Source organism: Arvicanthis niloticus, chromosome 8 (assembly GCF_011762505.2).
Source record: "Arvicanthis niloticus isolate mArvNil1 chromosome 8, mArvNil1.pat.X, whole genome shotgun sequence".
Taxonomy (NCBI): domain Eukaryota; kingdom Metazoa; phylum Chordata; class Mammalia; order Rodentia; family Muridae; genus Arvicanthis; species Arvicanthis niloticus.
In genome coordinates, this window is record NC_047665.1 from 75,873,054 (window position 1) to 75,892,147 (window position 19,094).

General features: G+C 39.3%; 1 protein-coding gene across 1 annotated transcript in view; it reads right to left on the reverse strand.

Moving 5' to 3' along the window:
• Myo3a (myosin IIIA) overlaps positions 1-19,094 on the reverse strand; it is a 186,567-nt gene that overhangs the window by 103,475 nt on the left and 63,998 nt on the right. Inside the window, exons 10-13 of the mRNA XM_034510582.2 lie at positions 16,193-16,309; positions 14,702-14,806; positions 14,523-14,606; positions 1,220-1,422 (exon numbers count right to left, since the gene is read on the reverse strand). Of these exons, the coding sequence (XP_034366473.2) occupies positions 1,220-1,422; positions 14,523-14,606; positions 14,702-14,806; positions 16,193-16,309 (509 nt within the window). The remainder of the gene's footprint in view (positions 1-1,219; positions 1,423-14,522; positions 14,607-14,701; positions 14,807-16,192; positions 16,310-19,094) is intronic.

Below are 19,094 nucleotides of genomic sequence, written 5' to 3' on the forward strand. Positions count from 1 at the left end.
GAGGGGAACTCCAACCACAAAACTTTTGACCAAAAATTTGTCCTGCCTATCAGATGTGTAGGGATAAATATGGAGCAGAGATTGAGGGAATGGCCAACCAATGACTGGTGCAACTTGAAACCCATTCCACAGGCAAGAACCAGACCCTGACATGATTAATGATACTTTGCTATGCTTGTAGACAGGAGCCTAGCATAACAGTCATCTGAGAGCCTTTATCCAGTAACTGATAGAAACAGATGTGGAAACCCACAGCTAAACATTAGGCAGAGCTCAGGAGCCCCAGGAGTCAAAGAACACCACAAGAGAACATGCAGAGTTAATTAACCCGGACTCATGGTGGCTCACCAAGACTGAACTACAAACCAAAGAGCATGCATTGGCTAGACCTAGACCCCCTACATATTTGGAACAGATATGCAGCTTGGTTTTCATATGGGCCCCCTAGCAATTGAAGCATGAGCTCATCTCTGCTTTGTTGTCTTCCTTTGGATCCCTGGACCCCAGGGAGAGGGGTGCTTAGTCCTGCTGGGACTTGATGTACCAGGGCAGGTTGGTACCCTTCAGGGGCTTCCCCTTATCTAATGAGACAGGGAAGGGGAGTTGGTGGAAGGGTTTGTGAGGGAGGGGCTTGAAAAAGTGGAGGAAGGGGGCTGCGATTGGGATATAAAGTGAATAAATAAATTAATTAATGAAAAATGTGATAAGAATTGAAAAACAACAACAACAAGCAAATATGAGTGGTATTGATGATCTAAAATCAACTAGTAATAAAAATAACCACACAGCAGAACATTCCTGATTATTTTATTAGGTCTGTAGTGTGTAAACACAGGAAAAAGAAACTAAAAATATCTATGTTTATTTAGAAAAGAGTAATAGTTATATTTGAAAGGGAAGCAGAGTCTATTCTTTTTTAATTAAATTCCTCATTGATTTTTGTCTGGAGAAATGAGTTTTTTCTACTCACTCTTTCCCACTCTGTTTCTATCTTCTCTGTGGTAGCATAATTATTAGGGCATTTATTAATTCTTCTATCAGATGCTAATATATGTGAGAATAAAGCACTGCGGAGGGGGGTCTGTTTACTTCTAATTGTAAGTAACTAACACATAGTAGGGCTATCAATAGAATGAGGAGTCGGGGGAGCTTTTAACTATATAAGCATTAGTCTTGCATGCATTACTCAGAAACTAAGGTATATCTGACATGCACTTACATGGCTTGGTGAATGACACGGGACTTTTCCAGAAGGTACTCAGAAATCTGTGCTCCCACTACAGCTCCAGAAGAGGTAAACTTCATTTCTAAGTATTTTCCAAATCTGCTGGAATTGTCATTTATAATAGTGCAAGCATTGCCAAAGGCTTCAACCAAATTGTTCATTTGTAAAATCTTCTCTTGCAGGGTTCTGTTATTAGCCTGGGTAAAGATGTCAAGATAGAAAAAATAGTATAAAATCAATTAGTTGCTAATAAAATGTCTTTTTTTGATAAGTACTTTATATGCAAACAAAAACATAGGAGCACATATTTTGGTTCATTGCCAGATGCTACAATGGGGTCCATATGCCCCTCCTGTACATGTTTTCACACACTTTCTCAGGAATACAGGAAGAGTCATTTTCTCTTTACTTATTCATATACAGTTCTGTGCTTGAAATGACTTGAAAACCTAACCTACAGGCAGTCTGCAGAGTGTACCTTCTTACTTTAAACCTGGATATTGGCCTAAGACTACATCTAAATCTTTCTTAAAGCCTAAACAACTTTCCTGATGTTTACACACATTTCTAAGCATAAAAGTAAGAAAATAAAGATATTTTGTGAATCAGACATGGAGGGAACAAATCACAGTCAGAGCAGCTCATCAGAGTGAACGGAAAGAATGGAATCTCTAGCCAGATCACAGTCTGCATGGCTGCTCGTCTATCTCACCCCATCTTCTAGAGAAGCATGCTCATATCCTATCCCCTTTGAGCAGTGGTTCTCAACCTTCCTAATGCTGAGGCCCTTTAATACAGTTCCTCATGTTGTGACCCCCCTCCCCAAATAGAAATATTTTTTGTTGCTACTTCATAACTATAATATTGTTACTATCACCCATCATAATGTAAATATCTGATATGCAGGACATAGATGATATGCAACTCCCCAAAGGCGTTGCAACTCACAGGTTGGGAACTGCTGCCTCAGAGAACCGGTTAGGGGTACAAGTCACTTGTATCTTGTTGGAAATAAGCTTAGGGAGATTATCTTCGATGTCAAACCTAGAACCTTGCTCAGACCAGGTTTAAGGGAGTAGAAGTTTTCAAGTTGATGGAGAATACTACTACTTAGAACAGTACCTCATGTTTTGGTGACCCCCAAATATAAAAACTATTTTTCTTGCTACTTCATAACTGTAATCTTCAACTGTTATGAGTCATAATGTAAATATCTGATATGCAAAATATCTGATTTGCAATCTCCAAAAGCTGATGCTGGATCTGTCTTGAAAGAAAGAAAGAAGCTACCACAGTGAGGCTGAGAACCAACACAGAGATTTTCAAGTATAAAGAAACAATATGAGGCAAATGGATCCTGGGACAAACTTGGCTCTGTCGAACATTTTTTGAGCAGCCTCTACCTATGACAAAGCAAGACAGCATCTTCATTACCCATATTAAATAGCCTTAACCTGCTAAGTGAGGACCAGAGGACCGCAAAGGAAAATTCCATCTACCAGACAACCTATTTTGCATCTGTTAAATCTTTATCAAGGACAAAAGTAAGAAACAAGACAAGAACAGACAAGGGCAGAATTGGCTCTGGGCATGCGTGCGCACTTACACACACACACACACACACACACACACACACACACACACACCATCAAATCACATGTCACGATCTAGAACAAGGTAAAGATTAGATTAAGCATTTGCTCCCATCTACAGAGCAGCATCCACACACTTCTAATTCATTATTGAAAACCTCTATCAGCTTAGAAATCAAGACAGACTCACAAGGTCCTTGTAGACAACACTTGTATCACCTAATTCTCATGCTTATATCTTAGTAGCCCGAGTTCCACGGTTCCCCTCTTATATTTCATTTCAATGTCATCCAAGACGTTTAAAATGTTCTTTATTGTAGCAGGAAGTTAATGGGCACAGGGACAGGAAGGGACTGACATGAGATGCTTGTGACAGCACAACCGTGAAGGGCCACCCAAACAGAGGTCAGAGGTCAGAAGAAAGCATACTTATACTTTATACCAGCACATGTGGCAGGACATATGGAAGGAAGTTCACTGAATGTAACAGGAACACGGAATTCTTTCTATGCATAATTTTGAAAATAAGTTGGGCTCAGGTGAGCAGCTGTTTTTGGCTATGCAACTTCAGTCTATTATAACAGGTTGTTAACTATGTACCAGATAACTAGTTTTTAGTTTTCTTATGTTACTGGGAATAGAATCCAAGGTTTGAAATATGGCAGGCAAATACTTTACCACTGAGGGGGCAGTCATAGCCCCATAACTTATTTACTTTTTGAGCTTATTAATAAAGTGACTGAAAATTCTTTTATGTATATGGGTTTTTATTTCCTTTCTAGGCAGCAGCAGAATTCCTGAGTTGTGTAGAAAATGCACCTTCACTGTTGAAGAAACCATGAGACCTAAGTGACTGTGCTGCCTTACCACTGTTGCACTCAGTCACTATAATTGTCATTATCATTAATAACAGATGAGAGTCCAGCTGCTCCAGGTCCAACACTTCCTCTTCTCAAATTCCCTTTTTATTGTATATCTTATTTATTTACATTTCAAATGTTATCCCCTTTCCTGGTTTCCCCTCTGCAAACCCCCTATTCCACCACCCCCCATCTGTCCATCTACTTCCACCTTATTTCCCTAGCATTTCCATACACTGGGGCATTGAGCCTTCACAGGGCCAAGGGGCTCTCCTCTCATTGATACCCAACAAGGCCATCCTCTGCTACATATGCAGCTGGAGCTATAAGTCCCTCCATGTGTACTCTTTGGTTGGTGGTTTAGTCCCTGGGAGCTCTGGGAAAATTCTTAATAAACATTTTTTTAGCCGCTTTAGTAGGCATTTGAAGAGATCTAATTAAAGTCCTAATATACATTTTCCAGTGATGAATGTTACAGAGCAACTTTAGGAATGGTGACAGACACCTCCACAGCACTTTTGGAACTGACCATTCAGTTATTTTCCATAACCACACAGCAGTCATTTAATTTCTTAATATAGGGTTTAAGAAATTTTTGTATCTCTATATTTTTATTAGTTATGTAATTTGTTAACGTTTTCTCTTGAACAAGGCTTACATAGGTGTTTTAAGTTTTAACAATACCACCAGAGAATAGAATCAAAGTCTTTCTTCTATGAATTGTGCGTTTTGCGTTGTATCTAAGATGCCTTTCATTAAGTAATACCACAATAACCTTCCTTGCTTTGGCTTATAGTTTGTGGTTTTCTATTGATAGCTAATATCTATTTTGAGTTAGCTTTCTATAATGTGAGATCTAGATTACGGTTCCCTTGTTTGTGAGGGTACACGAAATTCTTCAACATTATATTTTGAAAATTCATTGTATTAAGTGGCTAACCCTCTTTGACAAAAATAAGTATGTATAGACTCTAATTTGTTCCATGAGTCTGTCTGTCAGCATTCCTTAAAAATATACTTCACTGCTGGAACATTGTAGTAAGTCAGAAAGAACACAGTGCTCTAAATTTGTTCCTTTAAAAACTGTTTGGCGCCTTCCGGTCTGGGCCAGGGCACTGAGCAGATCTGGGGTGGCAGCTCTGCCCCCCAACCTTCAAGAACCCAGAGGAATCGGGGATCCCAGGCGCTCTAACTCGGGCAGTATCTTAGGTAAGCAGACAGCAGGGCCCGCCCTAAACAGGGAGTAACCGGGACCCACCAAGGACTCAGGAGGTCACTCCGGGCCCGGAAACTGGTTCCTTCTGGTCTGGGCCAGGGCACTGAGCAGATCTGGGGTGGCAGCTCTGCCCCCTCAACCTTCAAGAACCCAGAGGAAGCGGGGATCCCAGGCGCTCTAACTCGGGCAGTATCTTAGGTAAGCAGACAGCAGGGCCCGCCCTAAACAGGGAGTAACCGGGACCCACCAAGGACTCAGGAAGTCACTCCCGGCCCAGAACACTGGTTCCTTCCGGTCTGGGCCAGGGCACTGAGCAGATCTTGGGTGGCAGCTCTGCCCCCAACCTTCAAGAACCCAGAGGAAGTGGGGATCCCGGTCGCTCTAACTGGGACAGGGTCTTAGAAACTAGTTCTTGGATCTGGGGCCTGGACCAGACCTCTGCCAGGTCTGCTGTTGGGTGGACCCTGGATTCCACCTGAGACATACTGGAAGGTCCACTCAACCCAGAGCCACAGAGGAACAACTGAACTCAGAGCGTCAGACAACATATCCTGAGATATTCTAGAAGAGACACTACACCCAGAACAGCAGACACCTAGCTGGACTGCTACCTTGGAGACACCATATCCTGAGGCATCCTAGAGATACCACTGTAATCAGCTCAGCTGGAAAAGATCACAGAGACATCTGGACCCCTAGAAGATCAGACACAAGCTAGATAACTGGAAAGGCAGGCTTCAGTCAGAGACAGTAAGTACAGGCAGCACTAGAGTTAACCAGATGGCAAAAGGCAAGCGCAAGAACGTAAGCAACAGAAACCAAAGTTACATGGCATCATTAGAACCCAGCTCCCCCATCAGAGCAAGCCCTGAACACCCCATCACACCAGAAAAGCAGGATTCAGAATTAAAATCACTTCTCATGATTATGATAGAGGACTTTAAGAAAGACATAAATAACACTCTCAAAGAAATTAAGGAGAACACGAGTAGACAGATAGAAACCCTTAAAGAGGAAACACAAAAATCCCTTAAGGAATTGCAAGAAAATGCAACCAAACGGGAGAAGGAATTAAACAAAACCATACAGGATCTAAAAATGGAAGTAGAAACAATAAAGAAATCACAAAGGGACAATACCATGGAGATAGAAAACCTAAAGAAAACATCAGGAGTCATAGACACAAGTGTCACCAACAGAATACAAGAGATGGAAGAGAGAATCTCATGTGCAGAAGATACCATGGAAAACATTGACACAACTGTCAAAGAAAATGCAAAATACAAAAAGCTACTAACCCGAAGTATACAAGAAATCCAAGACACAATGAGAAGGCCAAATCTAAGGATAATAGGTATAGATGAGGGGGAAGACTCCCAACTTAAAGGACCAGTAAATATCCTCAACAAAATTATAGAGGAAAACTTCCCTAACCTAAAGAAAGAGATGTCCATAAATATACAAGAAGCCTACAGAACTCCAAATAGTTTAGACCAGAAAAGAAATACTCCCCGACATATAATAGTCAAAACATCAAATGTACAAAACAAAGAAAAAATACTAAAAGCAGTAAGGGAAAAAGGCAAAGTAACATATGAAGGCAGACCTATAAGAATTACACCAGACTTCTCACCAGAGACCATAAAAGCCAGAAGATCCTGGACCGATATCATAAAGACCCCAAGAGAACACAAATGCCAGCCCAGACTACTATACCCAGCAAAACTGTCAATCATTATTGATGGAGAAACCAAAATTTTCCATGACAAATCCAAATTCACACAGTATCTCAACACAAATCCAGGACTTCAAAGAATAATTGGTGGAAAAATCCAACACAAGGAGGGAAACTACAACCTAGAAAAAACAAGAAGGTGATCTTACAAAAGCCTTAAAAAGAAGGTAGCTACACAAACATATCTCCACGGCCAATAACAAAAATAACAGGAAAAAACATTCATTTCTCCTTAATATCTCTTAATATCAATGGACTCAATTCTCCAATAAAAAGACATAGACTATCAGACTGGATACATAAGAATGACCCAACATTTTGCTGCATTCAGGAAACTCACCTTTGTGAAAAAGACAGGCACTACCTCAGAGTAAAAGGTTGGAAAACAATCTTCCAAGCAAATGGTCCCAAGAAACAAGCTGGAGTAGCAATTCTAATATCAAATAAAATCATTTTTCAACCAGAAGTAATCAAAAAAGATAAAGCAGGACACTTCATATTCATCAAAGGAAAAATGTACCAAGAGGAAGTAGCAATTCTGAACATCTATGCCCCAAATGCAAGGGCACCCACATACATAAAAGAAACTTTACTAAAGCTTAAAGAATACATTGCACCCTACACAATAATAGTGGGAGATTTCAACACCCCACTCTCAGCTATGGACAGATCATGGAAACAGAAACTAAACCGAGACACAATGAAACTAACAGAAGTTATGAACCAATTGGACTTAACTGACATCTATAGAACATTTCATCCTAAAACAAAAGAATATACTTTTTTCTCAGCACCCCATGGTACCTTCTCGAAAATAGACCATATAATTGGTCACAAAACAGGCCTCAACAGATACAAAAAGATTGAAATAATCCCTAGTACTTTATCAGACCACCATGGACTAAGACTCATCTTTGACACGGACAAACAACAGAAAGCCAACATATACTTGGAAACTGAACAATGCTCTACTCAATGATAACTTGGTCAAGGAAGAAATAAAGAAAGAAATAAAAGACATCTTAGATTTAAATGAAAATGAGGACACATCATATCAAAACTTGTGGGACTCACTAAAAGCAGTACTAAGAGGGAAAATCATAGCTCTAAGTGCTCACAAAAAGAAATTGGAAAGAGCATACATTAACAACTTGACAGCACACCTGAAAGAGTTAGAACAAAAAGAAGCTAATATACCCAAGAGGAGTAGACGGCAGGAAATAATCAAACTCAGGGCTGAAATCAACCAAGCTGAAACAAAAAGAACTATACAAAATATCAACAAAACCAGGAGCTGGTTCTTTGAGAAAATCAACAAGATAGACAAACCCTTAGCCAGACTAACCAAAGGGCGCAGAGACAGTATTCAAATTAATAAAATCAGGACTGAAAAGGGAGACATAACAACAGAAACAGAGGAAATTAAAAATATCATCAGAACATACTACAAAGGCCTATACTCAACAAAATTGGAAAATCTGGATGAAATGGACAATTTTCTAGATAGATACCAGGTACCAAAGTTAAACGAGGAGCAGGTAAATCATCTAAACAGTCGCATAACCCCTAAAGCAATAGAAGCAGTCATTAAAAACCTCCCCACCAAAAAAAAGTCCGGGACCAGATGGTTTGAGTGCAGAATTCTACCAGACCTTCCAGGAAGAACTAATACCAATTCTCTTCAAACTATTCCACAGAATAGAAACAGAAGGAAAAATACCCAATTCGTTCTATGAAGCTACAATTACGCTCATACCTAAACCTCACAAAGACCCAACAAAGAAGGAGAACTACAGACCAATCTCTCTTATGAATATCGATGCAAAAATACTCAATAAAATTCTTGCAAACCGAATCCAACAACACATCAAAGCAATCATCCATCATGATCAAGTAGGCTTTATCCCAGGAATGCAGGGATGGTTCAATATTCGGAAATCCATCAATGTAATCCACTACATAAATAAACTCAAAGAAAAAAACCACATGATCATCTCACTAGATGCTGAGAAAGCATTTGACAAAATACAACATCCCTTTATGTTAAAAGTCTTGGAAAGATTAGGAATTCAAGGTCCATACCTAAACATAGTAAAAGCAATATACAGCAAGCCAGTAGCCAACATTAAACTAAATGGAGAGAAACTTGAAGCAATCCCACTAAGATCAGGGACCAGACAAGGCTGCCCACTCTCACCCTACCTATTCAATATAGTACTGGAAGTCCTAGCTAGAGCAATTAGACAACAAAAGGAAGTCAAAGGGATACAAATAGGAAAGGAAGAAGTCAAAATTTCACTATTTACAGATGATATGATAGTATACTTAAGCGACTCTAAAACTTCCACCAGAGAACTCCTAAACCTGATAAACAACTTCAGTAAAGTGGCTGGATATAAAATCAACTCAAACAAATCAGTAGCCTTCCTATACTCAAAAGATAAACAGGCTGAGAAAGAAATTAGGGAAATGACACCCTTCACAATAGCCACAAATAATATAAAATATCTTGGAGTGAATCTAACTAAGCAAGTGAAAGATCTGTATGACAAGAACTTCAAGTCTCTGAAGAAAGAAATTGAAGATCTCAGAAGATGGAAAGATCTCCCATGCTCCTGGATTGGCAGGATTAATATAGTAAAAATGGCCATCTTGCCAAAAGCAATCTATAGATTCAATGCAATCCCCATCAAAATTCCAAATCAATTCTTCATAGAGATAGAAAGAGCAATTTGCAAATTTATTTGGAACAACAAAAAACCCAGGATAGCGAGAACTATTCTCAACAACAAAAGAACTTCTGGGGGAATCACCATCCCTGACCTCAAACTATACTACAGGGCAATAGTAATAAAAACTGCATGGTATTGGTACAGAGACAGACATGAAGATCAATGGAATAGAACTGAGGATCCAGAAATGAGCCCACATACCTATGGTCACTTGATCTTTGACAAAGGAGCTAAAACCATCCAGTGGAAAAAGGACAGCATTTTCAGCAAATGGTGTTGGTTCATCTGGAGGTCAACATGTAAAAGGATGCAAATCGATCCATTCATATCTCCTTGTACAAAGCTCAAATCCAAGTGGATAAAAGACCTTCACTTAAAACCAGATACACTGAAACTAATAGAAGAGAAGGTGGAAAAGACCCTTGAATACCTAGGCACAGGGGAAAAGTTCCTGAACAGAACACCAATGGCTTATGCTCTAAGATCAAGAATTGACAAATGGGACCTCATCAAATTGCAAAGCTTCTGTAGGGCAAAGGACATTGTCAATAAAACAAATCGGCAACCGACAGATTGGGAAAAGATCCTAACCAATCCTACATCTGATAGAGGGCTAATATCCAAGATATACAAAGAACTCAAGAAATTATACTCCAGACAACCATATATCCCTATTAAAAAATGGGGTACAGATCTAAACAAAGAATTCTCAACAGAGGAAACTCGAATGGCTGAGAAACACCTTAAGAAATGCTCCACATCCTTAGTCATCAGGGAAATGCAAATCAAAACAACCCTGAGATACCACCTCATGCCAATCAGAATGGATAAGATCAAAAACTCAGGTGATAGTAGATGCTGGCGAGGATGCGGAGAAAGAGGAACACTCCTCCATTGTTGGTGGGATTGCAAGCTGGTACAACCACTCTGGAAATCAGTCTGGCGGTTCCTCAGAAAGCTGGACATAGCATTACCTGAGGATCCAGCTATAGCACTCCTGGGCATATACCCAGAAGATGCTCCAACATGTAATAAAGACACATGCTCCACTATGTTCATAGCAGCCTTATTTATAATAGCCAGAAGCTGGAAAGAACCAAGATGTCCCTCAACAGAGGAATGGATACAAAAAAATGTGGTACATCTACACAATGGAGTATTACTCAGCTATTAAAAATAATGAATTCGAGAAATTTTTAGGTAAATGGATGGATCTAGAAATTATCATCTTGAGTGAGTTAACCCAATCCCAAAAGAACACACAGGGTATTTACTCACTGTTAAGCGGATGTTAGCTCCAAAGCTAGGATTAGCGAAGACCCAACCAGCAGACCACATGAATCTCATGAAGAAGGAAGACCAAGAGGGGATGCCTCAGTACTACTTAGAATGAGAACAAAAATGCTCAAGGGAGCAAATACGGAAACAAAACATGGGACAGAAACTGAAGGAGGGGCTATCAGGAGACCACTCCACCTCGGTATTCATCCCGTGTACAGCCACCTAAGCTAAACACTGTTGTGGATGGCTGGAAGTGCATAATCTGAGGAACATGATATAGCTGTCTCCTTAGAGGTCTGCCAAAGACTAACACACTCAGAGGACAATGCTCACAGTTAACCACTGATGTGATCAGGGGTTTCCCAATAGAGAATTTAGAGAGAGGACTGAAGGAGCAGAAAGGGTTCGAGACCCCAGGAGGAAAGCAACAATACCAAAAACCAGAGCCCCTCAGGGTCTAAACCACCAGCCAGGGAACACATAGGGAGGGACCCAAGACTCCAGAGGTATATGTAGGGGAGGATGGCCTTGTCGGGAATAGGTGGAAGAGGAGTTTCTTGGTCCCATTAAAAAAAATAAACACAGAGTGAGGGGGAATGTGAGGGTGGAGAGGGGATAGTTGGGGGGGTAGGTGCGGTCACTGCCTCATAGAAACATGAGGAGGGGGATGGGATGGGGGGTTTCTGGGTGGTGGGAGGAAGTGGGGTTAGGGGATAAAACCTGAAATGTAAATATTGCAACCAATTTTAAAAAGGGGGGGGGGGAGAAAAGTTGTTAGAACCAACATCTTTAAAAAAAATGTCAGCCCCGGGGGGGGGATTTTTTTTTTCCCTGATACTAAAACTTGTTCTGAGAATTGTATATTGCAGAATACACAGCCTTGGTGTATCTACTCATCAAGTATACAGAGCAGACCTGCCCAAACCTCTGATGTCCTGGAATTCCACCTGGATTCAGTGAAGACACAGCATCAGAGGCTTATCAACTTACTCTTCCCCCCACCCCTCTTCTAAAATCTCAACACCCGTAATCAGCCTGAAGAAGTTACAGAAGAGTCAGCGACCCTATTCCCTGGGCTTGGGGACTCATGTGGTTAATAATGGTCTGTCTTTCTAGGGAAAAGTACTGGTTTTGTTGGAACAGGGGGGATTAGCTAGGACTTATTGCATAGCCATAACCTATTGGTAGAAATCTGTATAATTATTATCAAGATGAAGTTATAATTTCTTAAATGGTACAAAAATTTACTTTGATTTCAAATTTAAGGTTTTCATTGGTACGAGCTCCTCATTAATATAAAAGTGAGATGAATATTGATACTCTCATGGGCAATGTGCTTGTATAACACATTTAGGAATACAAGGCCTAGACCCAGTCCTTCCTTAACTTTTTTAACTGATTTGGGATGGTTAACCTATGAGTTAAGGGACTATAGCAAATTTATGGCTTTGAGTTAATTGTTAGGAGGTTAACCATATTTTATTTAGAAATAGCCAAGAGGAGTGAACAGACAACAGTCCAGGTTACCTTACATGGATAGTTGGTTTTCAAAACGTCAGAAGTCCATAGAATTGACGCTACAAAAATTTATATAAATGTCCATTCTGATTAGAGACCTGTCTGCTCCTGACAGCTTCCTGTTGTGGATTCTAAGAAGAAATTGAGCATCCTTGGAGTTATGCCAGTTGTGTGGTGACAGCCACTAGGCAAGAATTGCCTCTTTCCATCTACAGACAAATCACTGTCCAGAAGAGGACACACATGCAGAATAGTCGACTGATTATATCTGCCCAGACAGAGTAATCAGCCCTTAATAATCCTGCATCACTAAGGTCTGTCAGATGACTCTGGGCCAGAAGGCTGAAGATTTGATGCTCGAACATTCGGTAGTATAGGGGCTTCTCAGGTGTTCAGAGGTCTCTATAAATTGGCTAAGTTTTAGGAGCTATGTTTAGTGCTTCCTATAACTTCAGTTAACTCAGTCATTCTGGATTTCTGACGGGGTTGAAGACCCATAGTCTCATAGCCAATCCTGGCTATTTACTTTGAGAGAAAAGATCTGAGTAGATAGTTTTCAGCTGACATTCATTATAAAGCCAAAAAAAAAAAAAAAAAAAAAAAAAAAAAAAAGCCAGGATCAAAAGTAAGTGTTTTAGTTAGAAGAGATGACAGAGGTTCTGGTTAGTCAACAAAATGATGGACTGGGTATTAGAACTATCTTATACCTCACTGGTACAATTAGGAATAAGTATGCTCTAACTGTATTTTGAGAGAAAAGTTTTACTTTAACAGGAAGAGTGATATGTAGGAGGAGCTAAGTGGGAAGGAGTACTGAGAGGAAGAGATGGAGTAAGGAGAGAAGATGAAGGAGAGGAGAAGCTAGGTGATGAGAGAGAGAAAGAGAGAGGGGGCATGGAGGCAGATGTTCACAGGTCTCCACCAGTCAAAGATAGTCTTTATATCTAGGTTGGGTATTGGATTACCTTTCTGATTGAGCATTACCAAACTTATAAATCCTTTGATTAACATTTTAAAAAAAATTGTATAAAAGCAAAAAGGAAAGGGGGGCATGGGACAGGGGTTTTCTAGGGAGGGGAAATGGGGAAAGGGGATGGCATCTTAAATGTAAATAAAATAAAATGAAAAAAAAGAAAAAATAAATAAATAAATAAATAAACTGTTTGGCTAGTATAGTTCTTTTGCCTTTTCATGCAGCTTTTTCCCCTCAACTTGGCACGCTAATGTCCATTCAGTACTGGGGAGATTGCAGGATACAAATGATCTCATAGGGAAGACAGAAAGTGGGGTCTTTTTAAAGGGGGATGGAGGTAAACACAGAAGAATGAGGGAGGTGGGTCAGATAACAATAGGGAAGCCTGAAAAAGCCACAAGGAATCAAATAATTGACTACTTGCTTTTAAAAAATTATAATACACATAATTATGCAAATACAATTTTAGTGACCTTTTCTCTTCTGGGATGATGCTTGTTCTTCCAAGATCCAAAGGCCACCTACCAAGAACTCCAATACCAGACACGAGAAGCTCCTTTTTGATTTGTCCACCAGGACTGTTCAGGAGATCCCCAAAGCATCCAGCCCCTGGCTGTTACCTTTGATTTTCCCCCCAGAGGTGTATGGTCTGTATTGCTGAAGACATCACTCACTTGAGACACAGACCCCAGAGACCTCTGAACTGATAGTGATTTAAGCACACCTTCTCTGAGGACTAGCTTTCATTGTACCAGAGGAACCTATGAAAGCTTCCAAAGGAAGGAAACAGCCAACAGACCTACCTAGACATGATGCCTGTGAACCACATCAATAATCAGCACAGAAGGATAGCCTAAGGGTCCAGTAGTGGCAAGCAACACATTTTTAATTGCACTTCAGACTCACTCAACAGAAGAGAAAACCATGCCTGTTTCTGGAAACGTAACTACCCAGTGCTAATGAAGACATTGTAATTGGAGGAGAATCTACAATCACTAAGTTACTAAACCAGCATAATCTCTAAAACATTATAAAAACTTTTGTCCTTGTACTCACAGATAAGTGTGGCACTCACCCTTCACCAAGGAAACTCCTCTTTGTACCAGATAGAGACCATGAAAGAAAACCACAATCAATCAAAACACAGAGTTGTAGAACACAGTCCCAGTGGATACCTCTACAAAACCCTCCCACACCTGAGGCTTAGGGAATATGCTCTTACCTACTCAGATCCCTCCCACCACTGTTTGATATATTTTAAAACTCAAATGGTAGCAATCATGTTTCATCATTTGCAAGTATTATCGAGCATGGGAATTAGTGATTACTAATATAATTAGTTATTTGAAACACAAAAATTTCTATTATGACAGGAAATAAATAATTCTACCTTTCCAAGCACAGTGAGGTGTTGAACCAGAAGATGAGCACTCTCTGTCTTGCCAGCACCACTTTCTCCAGAAATAACGATGCACTGCACAGGAGGGAAAGGAAGCCATGAGAGGACGGCACCTCTAGGAAACTCAGTGGCTATCAATGAAGTAAGGGATGTGGGAAAGCCTGCCTTACCTGGTCTGCATTATATGTGACCATAGACTGGTATCCCAAATCAGCCATCGCAAAAATGTGAGGTGGGTTGGCAGTTCTCTTTGCTCCAATATACAACTTAGAAAGCTGTAGTTAAAGTAGATAAATCTTATAGAGCCTTTTTGACTTGTTTCTGTTTTTATAAATTATTTACATGAAAAGTTCTAGTATTGGAAGCCAAAGATAAATAAAATCTACCAGAGCAAAACATTATTCACATAATGTTCTTCATGTATGTATGTATGTATGTTGTAATATGTATGTATATATGTATATATATGCACAAAACATACAAAGTTTATGTGTGTGTGTATGAACTAGCTCATACATAGGTTATAACATGAAATGACAGAGTGACAGAGTGGTGGCACTTAAATGATTCTGCATGCTATTTCCCATGTAAGGCTTAAGGCTTCAAATGTGATTATTTGTTTACACGAAAAAAACTACAAATAATAGAATCAGAAATTATTTTGTTGACTACTTCTTGGATTTGACAATGTCTGACTTGTGACACCTTTTCTTTTTCTTTTTTCTTTTTTTCTTTTCTTTTCTTTTTTTTTTTTTTTTGGTTTTTCAAGATAGAGTTTCTCTGTGTAGCCCTGGCTGTCCTGGAACTCACTCTGTAGACCAGGCTGGCCTCGAACTCAGAAATCCACCTGCCTCTGCCTCCCAAGTGCTGGGATTAAAAGCATGTGCCACCACTGCCCAGCTTTGACACCTTTTCTTTACCTCTCTAATTTATAAAAAAATCACTCAATTTGTATGAAATTGTACCATTAATTGGTACAGAATTTTACTAAGCCTAACTTTTCTTTATAGCCTAGATCAATGCTGGTAAGCATATTATTATCCTGTACATTTTAGATTGGCATTTAAATGAGCTATTGGGTACAATATTAAATAATGTTTTAAAATGAATAGATAGCTAAAAGACAATAGGTCTAATTAAAAATGAAAAATGGTCTTATTTAATTCTATATTTAAAGCTTTAGTGGCTGAGTAATTGATGATTAAATACCTTTACTCATAAAGTGTACATTGTATGATAGCAATGAACCAATTAACATGTTAAGAGAAATTTAAAATATCACAATAACAAATTTTACAGCCATTATATATCCTCTATATAAATGGTGTAGCTATATTTTGACTCTCTAATGATCAGTTCAGAGACAGACATTAAATATGCTCATTTTTAGGCATCATTTAGGAATAGGCTGTTACAGGAAAACTGTATGTAATTCACAATCTCACACATATTTTTTGGAAAAATGACTACAAATAATACTAACGTTGATTTCATATACTTTTCCTACAAATATGTCTATGTTTCAATGACCAATTTGTAACAGTTTTCTCCAAGGGCTGATATATATATATATATATATATATATATATTTGCGGGTATTTAAATTAAGAGTCTGACTACTAGAGTTATTTGTACAAAGAGAATGTAAGCCACACACATACCTTTGTAGAATAAATACCCAGACTCTGAAAAGGGTTAAGCGCAATGAGAATATCTCCCACATAGATATAGATCTGGTCTCTGGAATAACACTTCTCAAGATGTTCAGACACTGTGTTCTGCAGGAAGATAAAACAATTTTCCTCTCTTAAACAGCATTCATAACTCAAGTATGATGGCAAAGGCCTTCAGTCCTACCATACAGGATAGTGAGTCAAGAGGATCCATGGAGAAGGGAGGAGAAGAAACAAAGCCATTTGTGTTCAACTGTACTTTAAAAGCTGCACAGGAATTAATATAAACACCTGGAATCTCAACTAAGCTTTAGAAAGAGATACTAATAGCAAACAAAATACCATCATGCTTGCAAACCAGTTAACTTTACAGGTGGTTTACATGGTTTTGAAGGATAAAGTAGAATATCATTTTTAATTTTTTTTTGACATATGGTCTCATGATGCAGTCCTGGTTGGCTTGTAATTTATTATACAGAAAGGCCAGCCTGGACCTCATAGGAGTCCTATAGCCTCTGGCTCTGAAATGCTGGCATTAAGAGTGTGTATTGCCATGCCCTCTGGAAATGCCGATCTTAAGCACATTTTACAAAGGGTCTATATTTTGCCCATTATATGGTGTATATTATATCTACATACAGTATGTTAAATTACTTGTTATTAACCTTCAAGGAAATAGGTCCATGTGGTAGATGAGATAAAAAGGAATCTAGACAAGAAAGAAAAGGAAGACTGTGTATGATTTTATTCCAATTCAAGGTGACTCAATGATGGTGTGCCTTCTGCTTAGACATATGAGTATGTGAAGTAAAAGATTCAGAAAGTAACCTTTCCAGTTGATCACATGACTATATGCATCCATTTTAACAGTGTCACAATCATCATGGGAAGTTCACAACACAAAATAAAAGCAAAAGATCTTAAGTTAAAAAAGAACAAAATATGAAACTCAGATAACAGATGTGCCATGTTAATATTCAGGCCATCAGCATGGTCGGTGAAATAGTTACGCTTCTCAACCTAAGCCTTCACAGCACTGGGAGATTTAGTAAGAAATGATTCAGAAAGGCAAGAACAATAGCTGCCTTACAGGTACTATTGAATTTCAAGATCTGTAATGATTCTGAGGGTTATTTTGAGGAAGTTGTTTTGATATCCTGAATTCACCTTAATGACTGTGTTAGTCATCTTTCCACAAAGACCTGAGATAAATCAACTTATAAAAAGAATAGGATTGTCTTGTAGTCTTAAAATGGTATTTGTTCCCTTGCTTTTGGTCCTGGATGGGGCTGTACATCACAGTGGGAACATGTGTCCCATATCACAGAGAGAAAAGGAGATTGGGGCCAGGGACGTATCTACATTCCCCTTCAAGGGCATGCCTCATATTGGACTAAGACTTCCCACCAGGTTCCATCTCTTAATACTTCCATTCTCTCCCAATAGTGGCACAGTCTAGACCTCAAAGGGACAGTACAGATTCAAACTAAGCGGATTGCTTCTGTTCAGAATGTCTCTGGCTTTTGTTGATTTTCTGAGTAACATGTTCAGACATTCATCAGAAGGATTAACAACTAAAGGATAGTTGACCAGACCGGACAGAGATCTCATCCTTAACTCAGTCTTCACAAGGTATCAGAAATGTTTCTGAAGCAACAAGAATGAGGATTTTCAAGCATAGTGAAATGTTCTCAAAGTGTGAACAGGAGCTTTGTGATTTGTGAGGAGAACCACGGGTAACAGCCTCGTTTTGGTATCTAAGAGGCTTCTGTGTCCTACCACTGAGAGCCAGTGGAGGAAGGAGACAGAGGCTATATGTTAGGTATAAAGGGAAGACTGTCTAATTGGCGAACCATACTTTTGAGACTCCCAGAAATGGCTGAGAAGAAACGTTTGTCACCTAACAACTCAAGTTTTGGAGACCTCACTTCTTTGTCATTTGAGTATTTAAAAAAAATGACAGTAAGCCAGAAAATATGTGGAAATGTGATGTTTTAAAGATAGGAGAGATAAGAAGAGATGAACTATGACCTGAACTGACCAAGGTAATCTTATTTTGCTTAGTTGACTTCATTTTGTATCCTTCAACCAACCTCCCCCTATGCACATGCTGCCGAGCAAGCCTTCTCCTCTAGCAGCCCCTGCAGGCGCAGAAAGCCCATTATTTTCATCAACTAATGTAGAAACAGACTGAGGAGGGGGTGGGGAGATGAGAGGCAATGGGGTCATGTGAACAAATCCTGGGACTCAGACTTCGGAGACCAGCATCAAGGTACAGATCTCCATCCCACTTTTTCCTTCACACATTGACCTCTACATCCCTTACAAACTGAAGCGTTGCTCAGCCCTGTTTATGTAATTTGGTTTGCGGCTTTATAAATCCTAATCTGCCTTTCTCTAGGGTTGAAAGTCTTTTCAACATGAGCTGCTCTTGACTACATGCAATTAAAGAACTCTTAATCTGACCCACCTTGAATACCATTCTTCTGTATATCCTGTAAGAAGGACATGGGCCAGACATAGTGGCTCATGTCTGTAATCTCAGCACATGGGGAGAAAAGACATAGGAGGATTGATGCAAGTTTGAGGAGAGCCTGTGCTTTACAGTGAGTTCCAAAGCAGCCAGGGCTACATAAGGAGACCATGCCTCAAAAACAAACAAACAAACAAACAAAAAACCAAAATAAAACAAAACAAAAAACAAAAAACCCAGAAAGAGGCGCATACACAGAAAGAAACATATACCATACAGAGACATATGCATGCACGCACACACACGTGTACACACATATAGATATCATGTATAATATTACAGATAATATTTAAAGAACCATTTGTATATATCAGTTCTTTAAATAAAAAGAATACATAGATGGAACGGAGAGATGGC